The sequence below is a fragment of the Crotalus tigris genome, unplaced genomic scaffold (assembly GCF_016545835.1).
Source record: "Crotalus tigris isolate CLP2741 ecotype Arizona unplaced genomic scaffold, ASM1654583v1 scf7180000018549.3470463, whole genome shotgun sequence".
Classification (NCBI taxonomy): domain Eukaryota; kingdom Metazoa; phylum Chordata; class Lepidosauria; order Squamata; family Viperidae; genus Crotalus; species Crotalus tigris.
Window position 1 is genome coordinate 2,343,247 of NW_024097072.1, and position 23,211 is coordinate 2,366,457.

The following is a 23,211-nucleotide window of genomic DNA, read 5'->3' on the forward strand; positions in this document are numbered from 1 at the left end:
TCAATTTATTGCGGCTTAGCAATTCCTACATTAAACCATCAAAGTGACCCATTTGTGTCTGATCACTTTCAACCGCATGCTGAGAAGCTGCATATAAAAAAGCGAGCAAAACAAGAGCACGCCTGCAAGTGTGCAAACTTGGGGCTGGAAAAGAAAAACGCTCAAAATAGTTCTCAAACTTGCCACTGGGCGGCAAAACACACCCTTTTACACAAAATTAAGTGAACTGTGCCAGCTGTTTGGAATTTGTCAGCTCTGTTTAATTTCCAGAGTTGGGAGCCTGTGATTTATTCTCCTCCTTATAAAATAGGGGATTTTGCCCATACAAAGTTTCAAAAATACCAAATTTTGGAGTATTTCATAATGCTTGACGTTTTTTGCCCCTAACCCTCCCCAAATCCTATCTAGCGCGATCCTTCTTTTGGCTAGCCCAGGGGTAGGCAACCTTGGCCCCTTCATGACTGGTGGACTTCAGCTCCCAGAATTCCTGAGCCTGCCTGGCTCAGCTTGGAAACCTCTCCCTTTCCCCTCAGCATGGCTGGCTCAGGAATTCTGGGAGTTGAAGTCCACGAGTCATAAAAGAGCCGAGGTTGCCTACCCCTGAACTAGTTGGAGCAAATACAGGTCGTCCTTGACTTACGAGCACAATTGAGCCTAAAATGTCTGTGGTTAAGTGAGAAATGTGTTAAGGGAGTTTTGCCCCATTTTATGACCTTTCTTGCCACAGTCCCATGCAGTTGTTAAGCTAGCAATGCGGTTGTTAAGTGGATCTGGCTTCCCCCACTGACTTTGCTTGTCAGAAGATGGCTAAAGCTGATCACAGTCTGCTGCTTCTACCTGAAACAAATACATCCACTGACCCATAGCAAGGGTAGGGTTCCCAAACTCAGAGAACACCGTGGCAATCCGTAGAAGCATAGCGGTAAGGGAGGAGCAATTGTGGAGTATCCCCAAGCTTCAGGTTACAATAATGAATATGCAGTTATACTCTCATCTATATGTATATACCAGGGGTAGAGGCCAAGGTTTCCCCTGGGCTAGCAGGTGCATCCAGAGGGCTTGAACCACACCTCCCAGAATTCCTAGCGAGGCCGCCCAGGGGCTGGGACTTCTGGGAGGCGCTCTGTCGCGGCGAGTCTCCCGCCCCGATCAGCCCGCCGTCACGCACGCTGGGCTGGGTCACTCAGCCACACCTCGGAGGTCCAGCCTCCCTCCCTCCCTCCCTACTTCGGCAAGCGACGCTCTTTCTCCGCTGGGAGGACCTCGCCTCGCCTGCCTCAGCTCTTTCCCCATTCACTTCCGGGTGGCGCTTCACTCCGGGCAGAGAGCCCTTCCGCTCTCCCTCAGCGCGGCGGCAGAAGGAGGCGGGGGCGCTTCCGCCCGGGCACACATCCGGTACGCTTTTCCGGGTTCCTTTGTCCCTGGTGTCGCAGCCGGGCGCTCTGCGCTCCCCTCAGGTGGGTTCGAGCCCGCCTCGCGAGCGGCGTCGCCCGCGCCCTCCAACGCCCTCCGCCCCTCCCCCCGAGGCCTGTCTCTCGAGCCGGGGGGGGGGCGCTCGGAACCCGCCTCTCAGCCCCCTCCCCCCGGGCGCAGCTCCCTCAGCGTCCGTTGGCCGCCGCGGAAGCGACCGGTGAAGCCCTCCCGGCCAGGGGGGTCCGTGTCTGTGTGTGGCGGGGGCCGAGGCGGCGGAAGAGTTACGACGACCCCGCAGTGTAGGCCAGCCTGCCCGGGGGGGGGGTAAAGGGAGATTAAAGAGCGTCCCAGCCAAAGACACGTCGCTCTCCCGGAGTTTCCTGCTCGCCTGCTTCTCCCTCCCTCTCTCCCTCCAGCAGCATTGGGCCCGCTGGGTCGTCTGCCCGCCTGGCTTTTAGCCCCTGAACCGGCCTCGGGAGCAGGAAAAGCCCCCTGGCAGCACCTGGGCAGGGTGTGTGTGTGGGGGGGCTTGAGGGCATCTAGACTGGCTCAGCTCCCTCCCCCCTCCTCCTTTTGGGCAGAGCTTGTGGAGCTGATGTGGGGTGGGGGGGGCAGGAGGAGGAGGAATGTTTGTGTAACTTTTTGAAAATGTGTTAAACACACAGCTCACCCTCTCAGAATGGCACAGTTCAAGCGCCAGAAGCCACTGCGAACCAGCAGCCTTCAGGGAGCCCGATCCTTTTCAGGTTGGTCTGATTCAGGAATAATAATAATAATAATAATAATAATAATAATAATAATGTTGGAAGGGACCTTGGAGGTCAAGTCCAACCCCCTGCTCGGGCCGGTAACCCTATACCATTTCGGACAAATATTCGGAGCCAAAAGAAGCACCTTCCCCCCCCCCACCTGCGGGGCAGCATTTGTCTCATCATTTCCTAGTCGCTGATCAACATTCTTCTTCTTCTTCTTTTTTTGTCTATTTAAGCACTTAACACTTTATTGGCTTTTTAAGCTGCCGTTATAGGTTCTGGGCAAGCTGTTGTGCAAAATTCTAGAAGTTGCCTTCTTTTTAAAGAATGTCCGGTGCTTTTTCTTTCCTTTAGTTTGCAACCAGTAGTAAAGCAGGGCGAGCAACCTTTTGATGTCTTTTTAGTGGAGGCCAGAATTGTGCAAAGTGGGTGAAGTGGACTTTCCGTCCTACTTCCTTGGGGTTTGGATTGGAGTTTTAGAAGCGACCTTTTAAGTCTGTTTTAGTGGTGTGAATTTATACAGTGTTTCTCATATTGAAGTAACAAAACATAACTCCAGCAGTTTTTAGGAACTGTGATTAAGAGGTGACATGGAGCAAAAAGAAACAGGAATTCGAGACACTCGTCTAAAGCACTTCTTTTAGTGCTGCCCTTCGGATGTGAATCTCGACTCTTACGATTCCCAAATGAGACAATATATTGGGAAGAGTGGTTTAAAGTATGCTTTTTATTTTTATTTATTGGATTAGTCCACCTTTATTATTTTTACAAATGCAGGTAGTTCTTGACTTAGGACCACAGTGATCCCAAAATTTCTGTTGCTAAGCAAGACAGTTGTTAAGTGAGCTTTGCTCCATTTTAGGATATTTTTTGCCACTGTTAAATCACTGCAGTTGTTAAGTGAATTTGACTTTCCCCATTGACTTCACTTGTTGGAAGCCAACGATCCTGGGACAGTGAAACTGTCATAAATACATGCCAGTTGCAAGCACCTGAATTTTGATCACATGACCTTGGGGATGCTGCAAAGATTGGAAATGTAAAAGCTGATCAGAAGTCACTTTTTTCAGTCCCATTGCTAACTTAGAATGGTCATTAATGAATGGTTGTAAGTTGAGGACTACCTGTAACTCAAGCTGGTGAAAATATCCAACACACCTTCCTCCTTCTATTTTTCCCACAATAACAACAACCCTCTGAAATGAGTTGGGCTGAGAGAGAGCCAGTGGCCCAAGGTCACCCTGCTGGCTTTCATGGCTAAGGTGGGACCTGAACTCCCGATCTTTTGCTTTTTAGCCTGATGCTTTAACTACTAGACCAGAGGTAGGCAACCTTGGCTCTTTTATGACTGGTGGACTTCAACTCCCAGAATTCCTGAGCCAGCCATGCTGGGGGGAAAGGGAAAGGTTTCCAAGCTGAGCCTTGCTGGCTCAGGAATTCTGGGAGTTGAAGTCCACCAGTCATAAAAGAGCCAAGGTTGCATACGCCTGCTCTAGACTATGCTGGCTATCATTTGGGAACCAAACTCCTACGAATGAGATAATACATTGTGAGGAGTAGTCTAACATATGTTTGCTAAACTGCACTATGAGCACGGACTCATTTCATGTGACTGCAACTACCAATGTGGAGTCAGTGATTACTACATAGAGTTGCTATGTGGTCAGATCTAATAATGCGATATTTGAAAGTTATGTTGGCTGATCCCTGTATACAGGCTTCTATTACTTCACTGGGAAAAAAATATAATAAGGATGAAGTTGTAGTTGTATTGAAAAGAATGTGGCTAGAATAGTTACAGAGTGCTGTTTATTGGTAAATGAAATGTATCCATTGCCTCCTAATGCTTCATTTCAACCGGATTCGAATGATGTTGACACCTGGTCCTTTTTCTTAGGAACACAGCCAGCCTCTCTCCTGGGGCCTGCGCCGGGCCTATTAAATCCTCCTATTTCAGCAGATATCATTCAAGCAGCACGTCATCTTCAGGTAGAGAATTAATTGATTTTCTCTTATGGGTTTCTTAGTTGCCTGGTGGTGATATTCCTATGTTCTTTCTTTTGATATGGGACAATTTGGGACTTTCATGTCAACCAAAGGATGTTATAAACTATTCACGTTGCAAAGTGATTCCGATCACTTCCGATATTGTGCCGAGAACTCTCTATTTTGGAAACAGGACAGCAATTCCTGTTCTCTCTTAGGCTGAATCTCAGCCAGAGGTGAGGTGGAAACCCACTGGAAATCGCCATAGCTCCTCTGATATTTCAGGCACGTGGCTTTAATGCCTTCTGGCTTTGATAAAAGTGGAGCCACAGATGATGCAGGAGGATTTTAGCTTTAGGGAGAAGCTGCGGCAATAGCAAAGATGAAACGGCACAAATGTATGAACTGAACTCTTCATTTTGTGTGTTTTATTTCTGCCCCAAGGCTTTCACAAGACTCATTGTGCAGATCTGCATGCACATTGTCGGAGAAGGTGCAGGTTTACGCTTAACCTGCTTAATTTTCTTCAAGTGTGACAGAAAAAGGAAGTTAGAAGTTGGGTTATTCAAGCCTAAAAGGAACAGTTGTACATCTCAGTAGTGACTTAGCATTTAATTGTCCATAGCATTTAGATCCAGTGTTAAAGAGCAGATGCAGAGTGCATTAAGTAGAGATCGTTACATAGCAAGTGGGTAAAGTTGCCTGGGGTAGTCTCCACCTAAAATAGCCCGCTGGATGGTACAGAGTTCCAAAGAATGACAAAGAAAGTGAACTAGGCTCGTACAAAGGTAACATCTGCAACGTTAATGAATGTACTTGTTGACTGCGGACAGTATGGTCATTATCAGATGAAGAGTCATTTGAGCAAAGTAATTACAGCCATTTTTCTTGCTTTTAGGGAGGAGAGAAGCAGCGCGTTTTTACCGGCATTGTCACCAGCCTTCACGATTATTTTGGCGTGGTGGATGATGAAGTTTTTTTCCAGTTAAGGTGAGTAAGAGGGTTGCCGAGCTGCAGCAGGGACTGAAGTGGGCAGCAAATGGCTGCTTGAGGACAGCATGCCTTTTGCCCCTCTTCAACCTTTTGCGTGCCTTGGAAGAGCGGTAAAGGGGATGCTCCTCAGGTTTGTGAATCAGCCAAACCTGGCTGCTTATAGCTACTGCTTCTGCTGTTGGAAGGCAGCAGAATTTGTATAAGCATTAAGGTTGTATAATCTGTTACTCTACAGATAGTTATATATATCCTGCTAGAAAAATGGCAGTCATACTTGGAAAAAAAAAGGTTTTTAGCTAAGCTAAAGCTTTAGGCCATTGAAATGTGATTTTTTTTCCCCCACTTCCTTGTGTGTTTGTGAAGGAGGCATGCCTAATACAGGACTAGTGCCAGTTGGAGAAGGCAAATCAAATCAATACTGAAGTCTAAGCAGTTTCTTATGAAATAGTACTGTGAAGTTTCTCAGAGACTGTGCCAACAGAAGTAATGAATTTCCCCTGCTGTCTTTTCTTTCTTTAAGTGTTGTTAAAGGCCGGATTCCACAGATCGGTGAGAAAGTGCTGGTGAAGGCTGTTTACAACCCCAGTCAGTCCGTGCCCTGGAATGCTTTGAAGGTCCAGACATTGTCAAATCAGGTAGCAGCCAGTTTTGCTTTCCCTGTGGATAAAGTGATTCATTCTTGATACTTGGGCTTTGATTTCTGTCATGGTGCTAATCTATTACATGGTGCATCATCACACTTTTGTTTAGCATTTTGCTTTGACTGGTGGCAAAGCAGTGGAAGAGGTCATAGTTAATATGGCAGGTGACAGACTGCCATGAATTGGGAGGGGGAATGAAGGGGCGGGGAATGCTTGGGAAAATGAAAGTAAATGCTGTGCCTTCTTGAGATGCTGCCTCAAGGTCACCCAACTGGAAGGGACCATCTGTTATGAGAGCAATTTGCTTGAACCTGATTCATTACACCAGGGTGGGCAATGAGAGACAAGAGAGGGGAAAGTAGGTTAAGGAGTTTGGCCACGATTCTCAGTTCTGGCTTTGCAATTCTGCAATTACACTTGGGATCTCTAGTACACCTTTCTCAACAAGTGGAGCCAAGGATCGTTTCGATTTAGAGCTTTAAATTGTGGCAAGTCCAACACCATCTTTTTATTTATGAAATTTGTTCTCTCGTGGTTTACAAGTTTTTCAGTAAGAAAAGTTACTTTTGTTATGAATTCCTCATTAATATATATTTTTTTCCAGCCTCTTTTGAAGCCCCCCACTCCTCTGCTCCATGTAGCTTCTTTGGGACAGAAGCAAGGCATTTTGGGAGCTCAGCCCCAACTGCTCTTCCAGCCACACCGGATCCCACCTCTCTTTCCCCAGAAACGTAAGTGTCACTTCCTGTTGTTGCTAACAAGACAGGATCTGATGGGGAAGAAATCTGATCGCAGTGGAGCATTACATGTTAAAATCTTGAACCTGAGATTCATTACACTCTGAGGAAGCTAGAGGGACAAACTCTTTTGGAACCAGAGGGAAATAGATTTTCCCTATTTGTTTTGATTTATGGGAGGGAATAATGTAAACAGACCACGAGGAAGTCTGTAATCCTGGTAAATTATCTAGATGGGGCTGTGGTGTTATTTGGGCATCATAATATCAAAAAAAGAAATTGAATGGCATTTTGGGAAGTGTGTGATTTTTGCCATCCTGGTTTCTCATCGTGAGGTGGATAAAGTTACATGCATCCAGGTGCACGTAACCTGGAACCAGCTATAGCTGATCTGGAGTGATGTAAGGCCCAGTTCAAGAAGCAAATGGGTTGTCCTTGGAGGAAAAATCAAGGTTGAATATTTTCCTTCTCCAGCAATGAGCCTCTTCCAGACATCTCCATCACTCCACTTGGGCCACCTTGGGAGATACGCTGGTCGAGGTCCTAAAGGCAGGCAGGAGTCAGGCAGATGGTAAGAATCACAATGGATCATTTTGTGTTGCCACAGCATCCTTCCAGTCGCACCAAGTATCAAACACAATTCCCTCCTCTAATTAACAGTCATAAATCACATTCTCCAATTAGTTTGAAATGCAGGCTTTCCCTCCTTTACTCCAACCCCACCATTTCTTATCATCTCTTATTTCAAAAGCCCTGAGTTCAAACACTATTACAATATTGTTATGTCTAACTAACTCCCATCACATTCCTCCCCCCCCCCAGTATCATGTAATTCTAAGAGTAAAGCAAAAGGAAGAAAAAGGCTGCATCTCCATATTTGTCAAAGCAAGAACATCCAATGTTAGCAGCGTTGACACTAGTTGGCTATCCACAGTATCGCTCTCTTCCGAGGTTGTGTTTGACGAGAACCAAACTGGAAAAACGTAAGATTTCAGTGCAGCATGTAACTTTGGCTGACATAACTAAGTTGTTCTCCCTTTTAGGGATGACTTTGACTCCAAGAAGAGAAAGCAGAAGGGTAACGAGCCCTGGGGGGCAAAGAAGCCTCGTCACGAGCCACCCCAGTACCGAGTCCAGTTGGCGTGCTATACTGTGAATAGGTAAGAGCAAACAGGAGCTGTGGGATTTGCCACAAAGGTGAGATAGAATGATATTGCTGCTTTTTATGTCTTATTATGAGGATAAGCGTCTACCCCAGACACCCTTCCCCCAATATCTCCATGGCTGGACAGGAAGGGCCCGCAACTCCCACAATCCTCAGGATCAAATCTTTGGAGGAGCTAAACTGGGAAAAACTCAACGTTGGTCAAGATGACAGCAATGCGTTATTTCACTATTAGGCCTTGAGGTCAAGACTTTTTTGAAGATAGGTTAACAATCAGATGTCTGGTTCCACCTCTTATAAAAGAGAGGAATGGTGTTGTTGTTGGGGAGATGCTTGTTAACTGCTTGAGCACTGTTTGGTTTAGATACGGAGAGCAAATACTTAAAGCCTAGCCGATGTTGACTTAAGTGTGTTGATTTAGTGCTCAAATGAATGAGCAAACTCAACCTTCCACCTGCTTTGAATAAGACACACTAAGGAGTGTCGACGTCCTATAAAAGGGGGATCTTTTGTGTCTCGCCAGCCCCTTCTGTGATGCCATGGAAGTCTTGAGGCGCTACTGCAGCATCCAGCTGCCCAAAGAATTCTATGACGTCCGCCTCTGCTGGTTGGACACCTTCCCTCTGAGCCAGCCATTAACTCTGAAGCATCCTAGTCGTATCCAAGTGACCGGTCCTGCTGAAGAATCGTCTCAGGCTGAAGAAGATACAAGGCAGGAGGCTGAGCCGGAGGATGCAAATCCTGCATTCAGTGCCAAGGTGAACAGTTTGGATCCTGTTCTGTTCAACCGCAGGGAGCTAAGAGCTGACAGAGAGGAAGGGCAAATAGGGTCAGTGAGCTGAGCTGAGCTGAACTCTGCAGGGGTGTTGGGCAGAAATTAGAAGCACATAAAATCACTGTCGTTTCCTCTTAATGCTCTGTACCCTCTTCTCAACAAATTCCGTGGTATAAATTTATCCTGTGGTTGAATTTGTTGGGTGATCAAGGCCCCTACTATAGTAGTTCTTCATTTTATTTGGTTAAATCCATTTAAAATCAATCCCTTTCTGTTTAGTCTTCATTTTAAAATATTCAAAGTACAATAGTGAGGAAATAAATGGGTAGGTGCTTTATATGTTGTTTGCAAACAATTCTGCCAGATTCCTTTTAGGGAGCACCAATAAAATGCGGTGTGTACAGAAGCCTGCATTAGTAAAATCTTGCCTATTTTATTAAGTTGATTATAAGACATGTTCTTCCTTCCTTCCTTCCTCTTTCTTTCTTTCTTTCTTTCTTTCTTTCTTTCTTTCTTTCTTTCTTTCTTTCTTTCTTTCTTTCTTTCTTTCCTTCCTTCCTTCCTTCCTTCCTTCCTTCCTTCCTTCCTTCCTTCCTTCCTTCCTTCCTTCCTTCCTTCCTTTCCTTTCCTTTCCTTTCCTTTTCTTTATTTTTCACATTTCTTAACCGTCCATCTCCCTTGCTCCCTTTTATCTGTAAAACCACAGCTTATAGATAACAAGTGTTAAAATAAACACCAGATTGAAAGGCAGGCCTATTTTTAAAATACCTCAATCAAAGAATAGACTCATTCAAGGAAAAGGGTTGTATGAAAGAGTTTCATTACCTCCTTAAAACAGACCTAGAATGTGGACAATCTAACTTGGCTAGGCAGATTCATTGTCGGGTCCTACTCTCTTGCAGATGAAACAAAAACCATGTTGTTGTTTTTTTTAATGTCATAATTAAATCCACCAACATCCCCTGTAACTTGGGAAGCCTCCCTAAGATCTCGGGCATCGATGTCTTCTTTTGTTGGAGGCTTTGGTAATAGATTATTGGGAATTTTCTGCCTGCATTGCAGCTGCACTTACGCTGCTCTGGAACTCCTCCGATGTAGGTTCTGCTTCTTTCTTCTCCCGGCATCGAAGAATTCTACCGCAATTGTCTGCTTTATATCGAGGAGCCCAGTGATCAGAGGGAGATTCCTGAACATCCCACAAAGCAAATTAAGGTGAGCAATGTCAGCTGGGTGTCATGTAAATGAGTTGCATTTGTCTCCAAAGGCAGTGTTACCTCCAGACTTTGATTATAGATAGAGTGGGGTGTTCATGGGAACTATAGTTCTTTGGAAGTCAAGTTTCATCCTTGTTTTGTAGGGTTCACCTTCATGTCCTTTAGTTTGGGGCAGCCAAAAAGTCTTAAGCTGACAAGTTGAAGGTCTCTTCACTAGAGGAGGACATTACTGTCCATAATTCAGTAGCTCTTAGTTCATTTGCCAAGGATTCATTCCAGATAACGTTTTCCAAAAAGCAATCGGTAATATGGATATCAACCAGGGGACTCTTCCACTTTTGGAGTGGGACCCTAGGATATCGTACAAGTGTCTAAAAAAACAAGGATATAGAATCATCCTGGGGTGCACAGAATTGTTATTGTTGGCCAGATCCACGTTTTGCATTGGGACGGGTGGATATCTTGACCATCCTTGTGAAAAGCAGTGTCTTCTAGTCACTTCCCTGTCTCAGGGTTTAATAGGCAGAGCGGGGTCTCTCTGCAGTTCTGTCTGCAAAGCTTCCCTGGGACCCCCCTAAAGCAGAGGGCTGGTGGGTCTTTTTCCTGAAGGGTTTCTCTTTCCTCAGTTCCTGCTGGAAAAGAAGGCCGATGAGCTGGTGCTCCTGGGAGGAGAGTGGTCCCCCTCTCTGGATGGTCCTGACCCAGCTACGAGCCCCACGGTCCTGATCCGCACAGCCGTTCGTTGCGTCAAAGCCCAGATTGGCTTGGATTTGAGCACCTGCACGAAGTGGTGAGTCTTCTGCCATTGAGCTGTCCCTTCCATCCCCATCCTTTGTTGTTGTTGTTGAGATAAGAGACTGGAAATTTGTGAATTGGGACAACGTCATCAGCCACTCCGTGCATCCGGAGAGGGAGCTGCAGTTCACATTCCTTTCCGCCTTTTAACCTCTTTGGTTAATCAGAGTAGTGTTTGATTGATTGATTAGCCCTTGGGCCATATCAAAGTGCAATCTTTGGTTAATCTGTTACCAGACTCCTGAAGCGATGGCGCGAAAGGTAGAATCTCTGTCTGCAAGACTAAGCATCATCCTTTGAATCTCCTAGCTCAGGGGTAGGCAACCTTGGCTCTTTTATGACTCATGGACTTCAACTCCTAGAATTCTGGGAATTGAAGTCCATGAGTCATAAAAGAGCCAAGGTTGCCTACCCCTGTCCTAGCTAGTTGAAGCAAATGTAAGCCAGAATGTTGCATGGCACTCGAATCTCGAGCCATTCCTGTATCATCACGTCCCATGACTTTTGAGGGACGTCTAGTCTACGGATGTGGCAATACATCGTATCGGTCTTAAAAATGTTTTGTTTTAATTATTTTGACTTATTTTGACTTCAAGGGATGCATTAGAGTCATTTTACCTTCTTCCGTAGACCCAAAGGTAAGATTAAATAGCCAGCTGGGCCCACTAGGTGGTGCATTTTGTAGCAAATTGTGTCATTGCATGAGACTCTACAAGAAAGATTTGCGGAGGGATTTTTTGAACTCTCTTCTGTGCCAAAATCTTGAGTTGGATCTGCATGACTGGACATCCCCCTCCAAAAGGAAGACTTTCTATTAAGTGTACTTAATTGGTAGGAGGAGAAGACTTGGGCTTGCTTTAGAGGATAATTTGTACTTCTGAGATTGGACGTTCAGATTAATGTATATTTAGATTGCCTGAAACACATTGCATAAAATAAATAATATTTTTTACGAGAAAATAAGATCAGCAGGGATCAATAGATGGGAGTAGAGATTTATGGGGTCTAGGAAACCTAGACATGCTCCAGCTGTAGAGCAGACTTAACTGAAATCTTTTCTTTTAGAAAGCTCCGCTGAATTATAATATTTAATTGATGCAAGGGAAGGTAGGAAAATAAACTGGGAGTAACACTATTAGTGTTTAACTAGTGTTGTTTTAGTTGCATTTTATTTGAAATAAACCAAAGCCTGCTTTGGGCAACATGTTAAGAGGATGCATTCCAAAAAGCAGGCAGTGCACTGCCTGCTTTTTGGAGCGCATCCTCTTAACACAATGGTTCTCAACCTGTGGGTCGGGACCCCATTTGGGGTCGAACGACCATTTCACGGGGGTTGCCAAACAACGCAGTCCGCCATTTTTTCCCCCTTCTCCTTAGCTGTGCTACTCCCTTTTATTCTATTGGCTTTTGAAAGCCAATGGAATAGACTCTCTTGAATAGGAATTGTCCAGGCTGTCTCTGCCCTGCTGAGCCCGCCAAAAGTCCCATTCTGCAAACGGTGCTGCACCAGTTGAGTAGTCCTGGACTTACGACTGGTTGAGTAGTCCTGGACTTACGACCGGTTGGGGGGTCGCGGCATTAAAAAGGTTGAGAACCACTGTCTTAACATGTTGTCCAAAGGCAGCCTTTGAGTTGAACAAAGTTGGCATACACCAAATACTCTGTTCTTTCCTTGTAAGGTTGCCTTTGTTTTTCTGTGAGCTAAGAACCTAATTTTTGCAACGTGCCATTTATTTGCTGGCTTGTTTCACTTCATCTTAATGTTCTCCCTTTGAGGAGCCATCCCTGGATGAGGCACCAATGCCGGGAGAAGGCGGCTATCGGTACCAGTAAGATTTGACCTGTCTGACAGTGCCGAAGCATGAGGATTTGGGCTGGTTTTGTGTGCCTGCCTAATACTTGGGCTTTTCAGAAAATACTTGTTAATCAAGGACCCTGGGCTTCTGCTTTCCTGGAAGTCTTGCACATGCTTCTGTGCATGAGCTCTTAGGAGCCAGAGAAGGCTTCCACACGATCTTACCTTCACCCAATCGGCAACGAGGAAAAATGCCGGAACTTGGAGTGCATTGGTGTAGTTGGAAGGAGCGTGGTTATATATAGCTCCCTTGTGCTAGATAACCATGGCAACCAAACTTATTTTGTATAAATCAGGCGCTACATGTGACTTGTTGGGGAAGCATCACACTGGGGAGGGAAGGAATTTGGGGGCCGGTGGAGCGCGGCCACGTGTGTGGAGTTCAGCCTAGGTGGGGAGGTTGTCGTTCCTCAGAAATCCCCTGCTCTCTCTTCTCTAGTAGAGTCTGCTAACTGAAGTTAATTCTCTCTGGGCAGAACTCCAGCCCTAAGAAAGACAACGAGGTAGAACGGACAGAAGGAACGGCCGAAGATTCTGCAGGGCGACGTTAAGGGCAGAAATTGCAGGGAGTTAATTTTTTTGTATTTTTGCACGACGTGGAGTTCTGGGGAAGGAGGGCTTGATAGCAGATGGGTTTGAGTCTAGAGCTCTGATTGTGATTATTGTCATCTTGGCTAAATAACTAACATTTTTTCTTCCCAGTCGTTGCATCTCATTGAGGTAGCGGTACAGCAAAGAATTGTTCCGTGCTTTACCTATAGCAGATGTGTCAGCCCGTGGTCCACAGGCTGCATGTGGCCCTGGACAGTTAGTAATGTGGATACTGAGATATTGGAAACACTACTATCATGTCCCCCCTTGTCCTTCTCTTCGTTAAACTAGACATACCCAATTCCAGCAGCCGTTCCTTGTATGTTTTAGCCTCCAGTCCCCTAATCATCTTTGTTGCTCTTCTCTGTACTCCTTCTAGAGTCTCAGCATCTTTTTTACATCTTTTTAAATAGAACAATATAAATGGAACAGTTTGCCTCCCAGAGTTGTGGAGCTCCATCACGGGAGGTTTTCAAAAATAGACTGCTCAGCCATTTGACCGGGCTGATATAAGACTCTTGCCTTGGGGACTGGGTTGGATTAGATGACCTCCAAGGTCCCTTCCAGCCATACGAATCCATTCAACCACTTATAGGCCCTATCAGGAACACAGTTCTGCATCCAATCTGTAGTTGAACTCTGATTGAATTCCCCTAGCTGGGACTGGCACATTTTGGGGGCAATAGTCATTTTTTTTTTTATTTGTTTCTCTCTGAATTCTCCGCACTTGATGTTCCTTAGGTACCGCTTTGCTGAGTTCAGATACCTGCGTGAGGGAAATCCATCTTGCCAGGAGCAGACCGTGGTTTTCTTGCCAGATCTTTGGAGCCTGATGCCATCTCTGGAAGAGTGGGAGGCCTCGTGCAAACAGAAAACAGAACAGGCCACATTGCCTTTAGAAGAAAAAAGTGAGACGGTAAGAGTGGATTCCGCCTGTATCTAAAGCAGTGTTTCTCAACCTTGACAATTTTAAGGCGTTGCTGGCTGTGGAATTCTGGAAGTTGAAGTCCACATGTCTTAAAATTGTCAAGGTTGAGAAACACTGATCTAAAGTTTCATTTGAGCAGGAAGGCATTGGGGGGGGATCACTCTCTCAGATGATGGGTAGAATTGAAGAGTGTCTTGGTGTCGAATCCATTTCTTTCCATTTATACATGAGCTGGTTATGTTTTACATCCTACCTCGTGAGAGTTCCATGGATGGCATGTTTTGTGACCTTAGCTTTATCACGCCCTCCGCTAGTTTAAATGGACAGATGTGATTTGATTGCTAGCCTTGCCTTTAGATTCAAATTAGACATTCTCGGCTCCGGAGAGCATGCTTCTGTTTATCTAGATCAGGGGACTCCTGCTTTAAGACTTGTAGATTGTAGCTGGCTGAGGAAATCGGAGAGTGGAAGTCCCCAAGTCTTAATGTTGCCAACTTTGGAGACCCCTGAAATAGATTCAAGACGTACAACTTTTTTTTCTTGCCGAGGGCTTTTGAACAGAACACCAGTAGCTGCCTTCTAACTGTAGGCCAGATCAGGGCCAAGAAATCAACGGGAACCAAGCGCAAAACTAATTTTGATTCCATTTGTGCTCCTCTTCCAAAAAAAAAAAAAAAAAAAAAGAATAGCTTTCTTGCTGAATTACAATATGGCGGCCACTTTTGGAAGGCTTTTGGCTGGAGTCCTTGGGATCTTCAACTTCTGTATCTCTGTTTTGCCCTCTAATGATGATGCTTCTAAACAGGTGGAAGAAACTGAACAAACCTCTGAACCAGGTCCGGAGCAAGAAATGGAGTCCTGTGAGCAGGAAATGGACTCGGCTGAACCGGTCCCCGAGCCAGCCCTGGAGACGTCGGCTTCTGAACCAGAGACCCCAACTCCTCCGCTGGAGCCAGCCATAGTTGTTTGCTCTCAGCTGGCCCTGCGAAATGGGCAGCCTAGTTGTACCAACGTCTCTCTTTACACTTTGCTTGAGTACAGGAGGCAGCGGGAGAAGCTCTCCTTTGAGGTAGGCTTGATGTCTCTCAGGTGGACCTTCCCGAGGGATGTGTGTAGCTGGCCCCCTCCTGGCCCGGCTCCTGCTGCTTAGATACCCCCCCTGTAATTAGAACATTGGGTCCACAATCCGTTAAAACCAATAGGCATAGGAGCGCTAATCTTTCCATAGTTTGTGACTCAAGATCTGTCCCAGCTTCTTGATCCCTGATCTCTCTTGCTCCTCCTTCCCCCCTGAGGTGGCAGTGGTGGCAGAGACTTTCCAGGAGATGCTTCAGCGTGATTTTGGCTACAAGCTTTATAAAGCCCTGCTGGCCCTGCCAGAAAAGGAGGAGCCGCCAGAGGCCAAGAATCCCGATGCGGAAAAAGGGATCAAATCTGAAAAGGAGGCAGAGAATGAACTGAAGGAGGAGCCTCAGGAGAAACCCGGAGCAGAAGATACACCAGGGAGTAACCAGAAGGAAGTTCAGGTAAGTCTACACAACTCTCCGGGCCTCAGTATAATTGGGTGGCCCCTCCACGTTTGGCCACTTACATCCCCTCACGTTTTCTTTGGCTGCACGGTTTGCATTTTCTTCCGATTGGGGAGGACAATGGGGCTTTTTTGGTTTTTTGGGTAAGCCATAGATCAGTGGTGGCACAGGTGCCAGAGGCGGCACTCAGAGCCCTCTCTGTGGGCCTGCGCACCGTCGCCCCAGTCCTAGGCCTTCAGCTGGGTCTTATAAAACCTTTTCGCTTGGAGATGTGGTTGTCTGGATGCAACATATTATCATATTTGGAGGTCATGTAGAAATGTAAAGGCTTTTTGGATTAAGATTCGGTGGAACATTCAGAAGATTTTTAATAGAAGGATAAAATTTACACCACAACTATTTTTGTTAGGTATTATTGTAGATTGTGATGGTAAAGAGATTACCTTAATGTTAAATTTTATTACGGCGGCAAGGTTGCTGATTGGGCAATATTGGAAGAAGGATTCCTTGCCTACTATAGAAGAATGGTTTCTTAAAGTTTCTTATTTATCAGAAATGGCAAAAATTTCGGCTTATCTGAAAGACCATTCACAAGAGAGAGATATCTCGGTGTGGAAAAGATGGGTAAATTTTGTACAGAATAAATATGGGATCAGGAAGTATTATTTAGCTTTTGAATAATTTATAGTTTAAAGTGGGTATGGTTGGATTTGTAGTTTCTATGTATTGGAGTTAAAGTACTTTAAATTTTTTGGATGTATGTATCGTGGATTGATGTTCATTTAATTTGTATGGGTTTTTTTTGTTTCTTTAACCCTGTATTCAGCTCTGGGAAGGAGGGGGGAGGGTTATGGGGTGGGAGGGGGGGTATTTTATTGTAAAAAATTTATAAAAATTTTCAATAAAAAAAATAAAATAAAATAAAACCTTTTCGCTTTAGGCCTCTGCCACCATGTGCAAAAAAAAAAAAAAAAAAAAAAAGTTCAATCAGTCAATTTCAACTTCTCGCGGGAAAAAAAAAGATCTCGCGAATTGATTGATTGAACTTTTTAGTCCCACCCAGTCTGCCGTTACCACCGCAGCCACACCCACCCAATGGGCCACACCCACCCAATAGGCCACACCCACCCGGCACCCTACGATGCATAAGTGGGTTTTGAGTTGCAGTTTGGGCACTCGGTGTCTAAAAGGTTCGCCATCACTGGCGTAGATTCTGTCCTGTTCATGTCCTTTTCATTCGTGCAGAGAGAGGGGACTGGGGAGGCCAAGAAGCCCCCGAATCAAGATGGGGCCAATTCGACCAAGGAAGAGAAGGTCAGCGGGAACGTCAAAGCAGAAGCCAAGGATTCCACCAATGACCTCTGTGAGCTCAGCATGGAAGATGACCTCTTGCTGCTAAGAGAGGACGAAGAGGAGGACTTTGGTAAGCAGTCTGGGAAATGCAGTACAGTTGAGTAAATCTTGCCTCTGTGGTAGGGACACATGTTACCTGCAGAGAGTTGCCCTTATCACTAACCTTAGTTGTAGATGAGACGGAAACCCATTGGGTTTTCTCTGTCGGAGAAATCATGACTCCCAAGTTCCTCTCCATGGCCTTGGGTCCGCCTTCAGCTGCCTCAGCGCTGTCTCCAGACAGGCAGCCACTGCGAGGGCTTTGGAAGGCATCTGTTGCCCACTCAGAGACCTTCGTCTTGTTAAATACACTGACGGGATCCAGTCAGCTTCTGAAGCAGGTCCTGTTGCCTTGTCCACAGGTGTCAAGTTGGAAGATGCTGAAGTGAGATCTGTTGCATCCAACCAGTCAGAAATTGAGATTTCCTCCCTTCCTGAAATGGTTAGTGGCCAGCGCTTCTTCAACGTTTGGTGACGCCTGAGTTTTCTTAACGGGTGTATCGTGGTTTAATCAGCTGTCTTGGGAAGACGGGTATAAACCATAGTACGGTTTTTCTGGGAATGTTGCTGGCTTTGTAACATACCTATTCTGCTGCTGACGGAAGCATTGTTTGAGACTTAATTAACGTGTTGATCTGATTCATAGTGTGTTAAGCTGTAGCGTCGGTCTCTTCTCTTCCCCTCCCCCCTCCCCTTCCCCTTCTTAGCAAATGATTTTAGAAATCCTAACTTAGGGTTATTTGTGACTTTTTTTAGAAGGCCAGAACAGGATGTTTCCTGTGTTCTAAGAAAGGCCCTCAGCTGAAGTTCTGAGTTCCATCTAGCATCCAACATATATATAGTGCATTCCCCATTGTAATTATAGGATGCCCCAGTAACATGACTGAACCCTGATAGTGGCTGCTGATGGTGAATCATTCTATAGCTTATCTCAGCAATGTGATCTGTGATAAACATGTATTGGGCACCTGTTTTGATGTTGCCACTGGTGGCTTGGAAACCTTTAGTCTACAACAGGGGTAGGCAACCTTGGCTCTTTTATGACTCGTGGACTTCAACTCCCAGAATTCCTGAGCCAGCCATGCTGAGGGGAAAGGGAGAGGTTTCCAAGCTGAGCCATGCTGGCTCAGGAATTCTGGGAGTTGAAGTCCACGAGTCATGAAGAAGCCAAAGTTTCCCTCATGCTGGCTCGGGAATTTTGGGAGTTGAAGTCTACGAGTCATAAAAGAGCCAAGGTTGCCTACCCCTGGTCTACAAAGTTGGCATCTCTGGACCAGTGAAATGGAGCACGGAGTGAGACTGTCCCCCCCATTCCCCCTTTTTATATACCATGCTTAGCCTAGAGAGCTGGACCCAAGTACCGTGTTGCCCTTGGATGCCCTCCTTGCCTTCGTTTACTTTGACTTGAATTTCTGTGGCTACCTGCATAGGAAGGATATGGACAAGATCCTCCTCACACTGGGACTGCACCTCTGCAAAGAGCAGGTGAGCATCTGCTGGGCTCTGCCCTTCGGACCGCCCTTAGGGCGCAGGGATTGGTCTGGGGCTTTTTCCCACGGCCACTCCTAAGGGGGTGTCTCATCTGCTGGTAGGTGAAGCGCTTGGTGAACAGGGTGGTGACACAGTTTGTGTGCCGTTATCGCAGCCTGCACTACAGCCGGCAGGAAGGGACAGAGGCAGGCCTTGAAGAGGAAGAGCTGTCGGGTAAGTTACAGGCCTGGGGTGGGGAAGGGGCTACGATGCATCATGGATGTCATACCAGTGTAGTGTGCTTTTCTAAGTTAGGCTTGTTCCAGTTCAATAATGGGGGCTTTCATTGAGCATTCTGTGTGCAAGGAGGAGGTCTGGATTGGGGGAGGGGTTCCAAACACTTTTGTCTCCTCCCAACAAAATACAGGTAGTCACTGACTTACCACTATTCGTTTAGTGGTGGTTCACATTTACAATGGCCCTGAAAAAGGTGACTTTTGACCATTTCTCACACCAATGGCCGTGCTGCGTCTCCACGGTCACGTGATCAAAATTTGGATGTTTTGGCCAACTGGCCTCTGTGATGGTTGCACTGTCCCAGGGGCATTGATTGACCTTTTGGACCGTCGGACAAGCGAAGTCAACGGGGGAGCCGAATCACCGAACAACCGGGGCAAGAAAAGTTATAAATCGGGGGAAAGATCATTAGCAACTACCTTGCTTAGCAACAAAACCTTAGGGCTCAGTTGTGGTTCTTAAGTGGAGGACTACCGGTATTCCAGGCATGTGAGGATTTCCTTCACAGTATCTCCTCCCACTGAGATGCCGCTCGCTCCTGGAAAGCCGAGTTCTTTGCCAAGATGGGTCAAGTTGCCAAGGAAGAGAACAAAGCTTCAGGCTTGCAGTGGAAATGGCAGCAACGGATCCATGTGGTTTTTTTTTTTTTTGGTGGTTTTTTCTCCCCGTTCCCAGAATCAAGGTGTTCCCTTGTCAGGTAGGATAAATATTACTTTGTTCTTGCAGGCAACCTCAATTTCTTGCGCTCATCGGCTTCTTTTACCAAATCTACCCGAGAGACTCAGTCTACCAATTTGATTTCCTACAACGGGGCTGTCCTTAATGTCAGCAAACTACTGGAAAAGGCAGAGCAGACAGAAAACAGCCGGCTTTACCTGGAAAATAAAATCCATGCTCTGGAGCTAAAATTGGGTGAGTGCTGTACAGTAAGCTGGATTGATTTAATTCATATACAGCCAGTCGTCATGATTCCTGGCAGTTCACTTCAATTGCCATCTGTACCAATGAGGAACTGCTTTGGTCGATAAGCTGCATGTTCCGGATTACCAAATTTGGGCTGCTAATGTCTGGGTGACCACCGAATGGCAGCAGAGAGGTGTTTTAAAATATTTGCTGCCATCTAGCGGTCATGTGGAATTTCCCAGTCTAATTCTGTAACTGTTTATGTACGAAAGCAGGGTTCAAGTCCAAACTATTGTATTTATGGGGCGTACTCTTGATTGCATCAAGGAGTACCAAACATTAAGTAATCGAAACCTAATTTGATTGTAGAATTGAGCGGCTTCTGCGCAAGAACTGAATTGCCACTGTAGGCAGCGGAGGTGGAATGAAAAATAGTGGAATTCTTTTAGGGGAACTGAGACGGATTCAAGACAAGTGGTTTATGCTTCTGCCGGCATGAACATCTAGAAAATGGAGATTTATTTATTTGCTTAGAATTTTTATGTAGTTGCTGACTTGCTCATAGCAACTCTAGGCAGCTTATAAAGAGATGGAAGCATACAGAGGGTGGCAGACAAGGGACACGTCCGTGTATTTGAAATGTTCTCCATGGGGTTCCAAAAATGTATCTGTAGAATTGTGTAAGGCAAAGGTTCCTGCCCTGGAATCTGCCCCCTGCAGATTCCATAATTGCCATAATTACAGAGTACCGTAATTGGTCCTTATATAAATAGGTTTTCCTTCAATGAGATACTGCCAATTTCGGCTCTCCCTTGTTTTGACTAGGAGCTTACACTTCCCTTATCTCTTGTTACTTTTGCCTGGAAAATAATTTCAATCTATTGCACTTACAGAAGAGACGCAGCTCCGCTTCTCATCAACGGAGGCTTCCAACAAAGCTTTGACAGCGGAAGTGCAGGAATTACAGAAGCGCCTTACGGAGATGGAGGAGCAATCTAAAGTGTCCGAAAAGCAAAAATCCCATTTTCAAAGGCTGCTTCAGGAGAATAAGAAGCGCCTGGTTCCTTTGCATCTGGAAATCCAGAAGATAATTGAGAAGGTAGCTTGACAATTGAACCAGTGGGGCTTTTTAAAAGTAAATCCGGAGCATCGATCTTCAAGCAATGATGGCTTGATAGATCTAGAATTGGACATCTGCTCAGAGAGCTAAACCAGAAACTTTTAGGCCAGGGGTAGGCATCCTTGGCTCTTTTATGACTCGTGGAATTCTTGAGCCAGCACGGCTCAGCTTGGAAACCTCTCCCTTTCCCCTCAGCGTGGCTGGCTCAGGAATTCTGGGAGTTGAAGTCCACGAGTCATAAAAGAGTCAAGGTTGCCTACCCCTGGTCTATACTATTCTGGACCAATGGTTGTCCAATCTCTTCTTGAAGCCCTCCAAGGATGGAACGCCCCCAGCTTCTGGAGGCAGGCCATTGCACCGGTTAACTGTCAGGAGCAGGCCAGCCAGGCTGTCAGGTTGCAGATCATTAACCTTTGTCCTAAACGTTCTCGCTTCCTATTTTCTCTTTGTCTCCCTTCAGACCAATAACTGCTTAGAGAAGAAGGAAGCTACGTCACCCTCCGTTTCCAGCAACTGAGACCCCCTAGTGAAGAAAACCATCTTGGCAGGGAAGACCCGTACACCTTGGTTTGATATTTTGGGGCTGTGAGTTAAGCGGTTGGGGGTTAATAAGCCTTTGGAACTGTCCACCTTGTTTTTGGCCAACTCTGTGAAAGGCTGCTGCTGGTTTCCATCCTCGACCACCTTTCACCCCCAGGCTTGGGGGGGGGGAAAGGGGCCACTAGTCCCGCGTGACCAGGAGCCCCAGTTCATCTGCTGGAACCACCCTTCTTGTTTCAAGGAATACCCCCTTAGGTAGGCATTTTCATGGTCTAGTGTGCGAGCGGAGAAGCGACAGGGTAGGTATTTTGGGCTGTTGGCCAACAGCAAGTTAGTTCCGTGCAGGGACTGACCGTTTCAGAAGACCAGGCATCGCTAGCCTCTTCGTGCTGCTTCATGGAGACTTTTTTTTTTTATGCCCCCTCCACTCCCTCTCCCCTCTACCTCTAGCTTGAGGGGTGGCCTGGGTGGTGCCTTGGGGAGACGGCAACGGCCTCCATGCCATCAGCAGGCTTTCCACCCTTTGCCCCAGGCCATTATTGCCCTGCCTCTGACTTTCCTGGGTTGTGCATTGAGGGTAGCTTGCGAGTTCTGCTCTGGGGCTGTGGCTTGGAGTGTGAAAACCGTACATACTTGGTTCAGCATTTTAGCCATTTTAAGGAAAAAAAAAAACCCCACAAAAACTCTGCAAGGCCTTCATGATCATCAACCCTCCCCCCCGTCCCCAGTCCTTTTACTTGCTACACGGACCTCCAGGACCCATTGGGGTTTTGATGGCTAGCCTTCAGGCAAAAGTGAAATTCCCGTTCAGCGGATCTTGAGTTTGGAGGATCTGGAATCTGGGCAGTGGGAGGGCCTGCAGATCCTTTGGACTTCCATTGGGAAGACACAGCACACAGCTGGGCCCATCGGGTTCCCCGAGATAGACTTTAGCAGAATAGCTGGTGGGCCTATGCAAAGCAGTGGCTGGGCTTCGGCCTTCCTCCAGTAGGTATTTGCTACATTTGCCCTGGCCATCTGCTCCCCCCACCTCAGGTGGTCTTGTCACTTCTGAATGTGTTGCTTTTAGTCTGTAAATGTAGTAACAACTTGTATTTAACTGGCCAAGTTACTTTTATAAAAGTCTCTTCCTCACTTGAAAATTGTGCTTTGCCTCTTCTTCTTTTTTGAATCCAGATGCAGCCTTCAGATTTTAATCACACACACACACACACACACACACACACACACACACACACACAGCTGGGGTTGCTTGGTTTGAGTTAGGGAAGCAGCCCCAAATGCACAATTATTTGAAAAACGTGCTGAGGTACTTTGCTTTACAAATATGGGGAAAGAAAAACCCAACACAAAGCCTTTGGGGCTGTTTTGTGATCACGTTTATGAGAGTAGTTGAATTGGACCGTAATTAATAAAATGTTGCCAACCCCTCAACTCTTAAACTGTATGCAATGTGACCTAAACAGAGAATGTCCAGTTATTTCTAGCTGCTGTCAAACAGCTTTGCAAAATTAGGCAGCTTCCCATTCATCAGTCATGGGTGCACCTCTACTTTCATACACAAAAAGGACAAAGTCAAACAATCCTCTTAAGGTTTTTTTTTTTTTTTTTTGAAAAAATAAAATTAGAAGTATGGGTTACAGAAGAACCAAAAGAATCATCTGCAGTATTCTCATTAATCATAATTAGACAGGCAAGACAACAGTTGGAAGGCACCAATACAAAGCAGGAGTAAGTCCAGGAAAATAAAGGAATACCTGCATTTCCGGCTAGCTGCCACCAATAAGAAATAAATTTATTAGTTTAAATCACAGCCACCCGTCCGTATACAATGACCAAAGGTTTTCACCAACAAAATGCTGAGGAAACAGACTGCTTTCCCTATAAATAACATTTCAGTAGCGATACACTTCCATAGAAACCTTTGCAGTGCGAGGGATAATATTTGTGTAGATTGTATCAAGGGAAATGATAATCTGTGCCCTTCCCTGGCTTTTGAAAATCATGATTTATGAAAAGACTTCTATTGCATTCAGTAGGATTAAGCTACTTATGCCAATCAGTGCCACAATTTTTAGACAGCTTTCAAGGCCACAAAGACACAAACCAGACAGG

General features: G+C 45.9%; 1 protein-coding gene across 3 annotated transcripts; it reads left to right on the plus strand.

The window, feature by feature from the left end:
• Nucleotides 1–1,367: 1,367 nt before the first annotated feature.
• CCAR2 (cell cycle and apoptosis regulator 2) lies at nt 1,368–22,238 on the plus strand. 3 transcript variants are annotated; one of them, XM_039354288.1, is made up of 21 exons: nt 1,368–1,457; nt 2,079–2,159; nt 4,063–4,154; nt 5,050–5,141; nt 5,665–5,779; nt 6,390–6,516; nt 6,997–7,093; nt 7,566–7,682; nt 8,211–8,445; nt 9,561–9,674; nt 10,303–10,466; nt 13,659–13,833; nt 14,651–14,914; nt 15,141–15,371; nt 16,620–16,797; nt 17,129–17,208; nt 18,105–18,251; nt 18,359–18,470; nt 19,260–19,445; nt 20,330–20,535; nt 21,017–22,238. In XM_039354288.1, exons 2-21 carry the CDS (start codon nt 2,093–2,095, stop codon nt 21,071–21,073), a joined length of 2,856 nt encoding a protein of 951 aa, XP_039210222.1. In that variant the 5' UTR covers nt 1,368–1,457; nt 2,079–2,092; the 3' UTR covers nt 21,074–22,238. The 3 variants fall into 3 exon arrangements, with proteins under 3 accessions (XP_039210222.1, XP_039210224.1, XP_039210223.1); XM_039354290.1 differs by lacking the exon at nt 1,368–1,457 and adding an exon at nt 1,663–1,712; XM_039354289.1 differs by lacking the exon at nt 1,368–1,457 and adding an exon at nt 1,824–1,924.
• Nucleotides 22,239–23,211: the final 973 nt, after the last annotated feature.

Coding starts and splice junctions, on each gene's coding strand:
- CCAR2 (XM_039354288.1), top strand. CDS start 2,093: ATGGCACAGTTCAAGCGCCAGAAGCCACTGCGAACCAGCAGCCTTCAG. Junction 2,160..4,062: donor GGGAGCCCGATCCTTTTCAG/GTTGGTCTGATT, acceptor CCTTTTTCTTAG/GAACACAGCCAGCCTCTCTC. Junction 9,675..10,302: donor ATCCCACAAAGCAAATTAAG/GTGAGCAATGTC, acceptor CTCTTTCCTCAG/TTCCTGCTGGAAAAGAAGGC.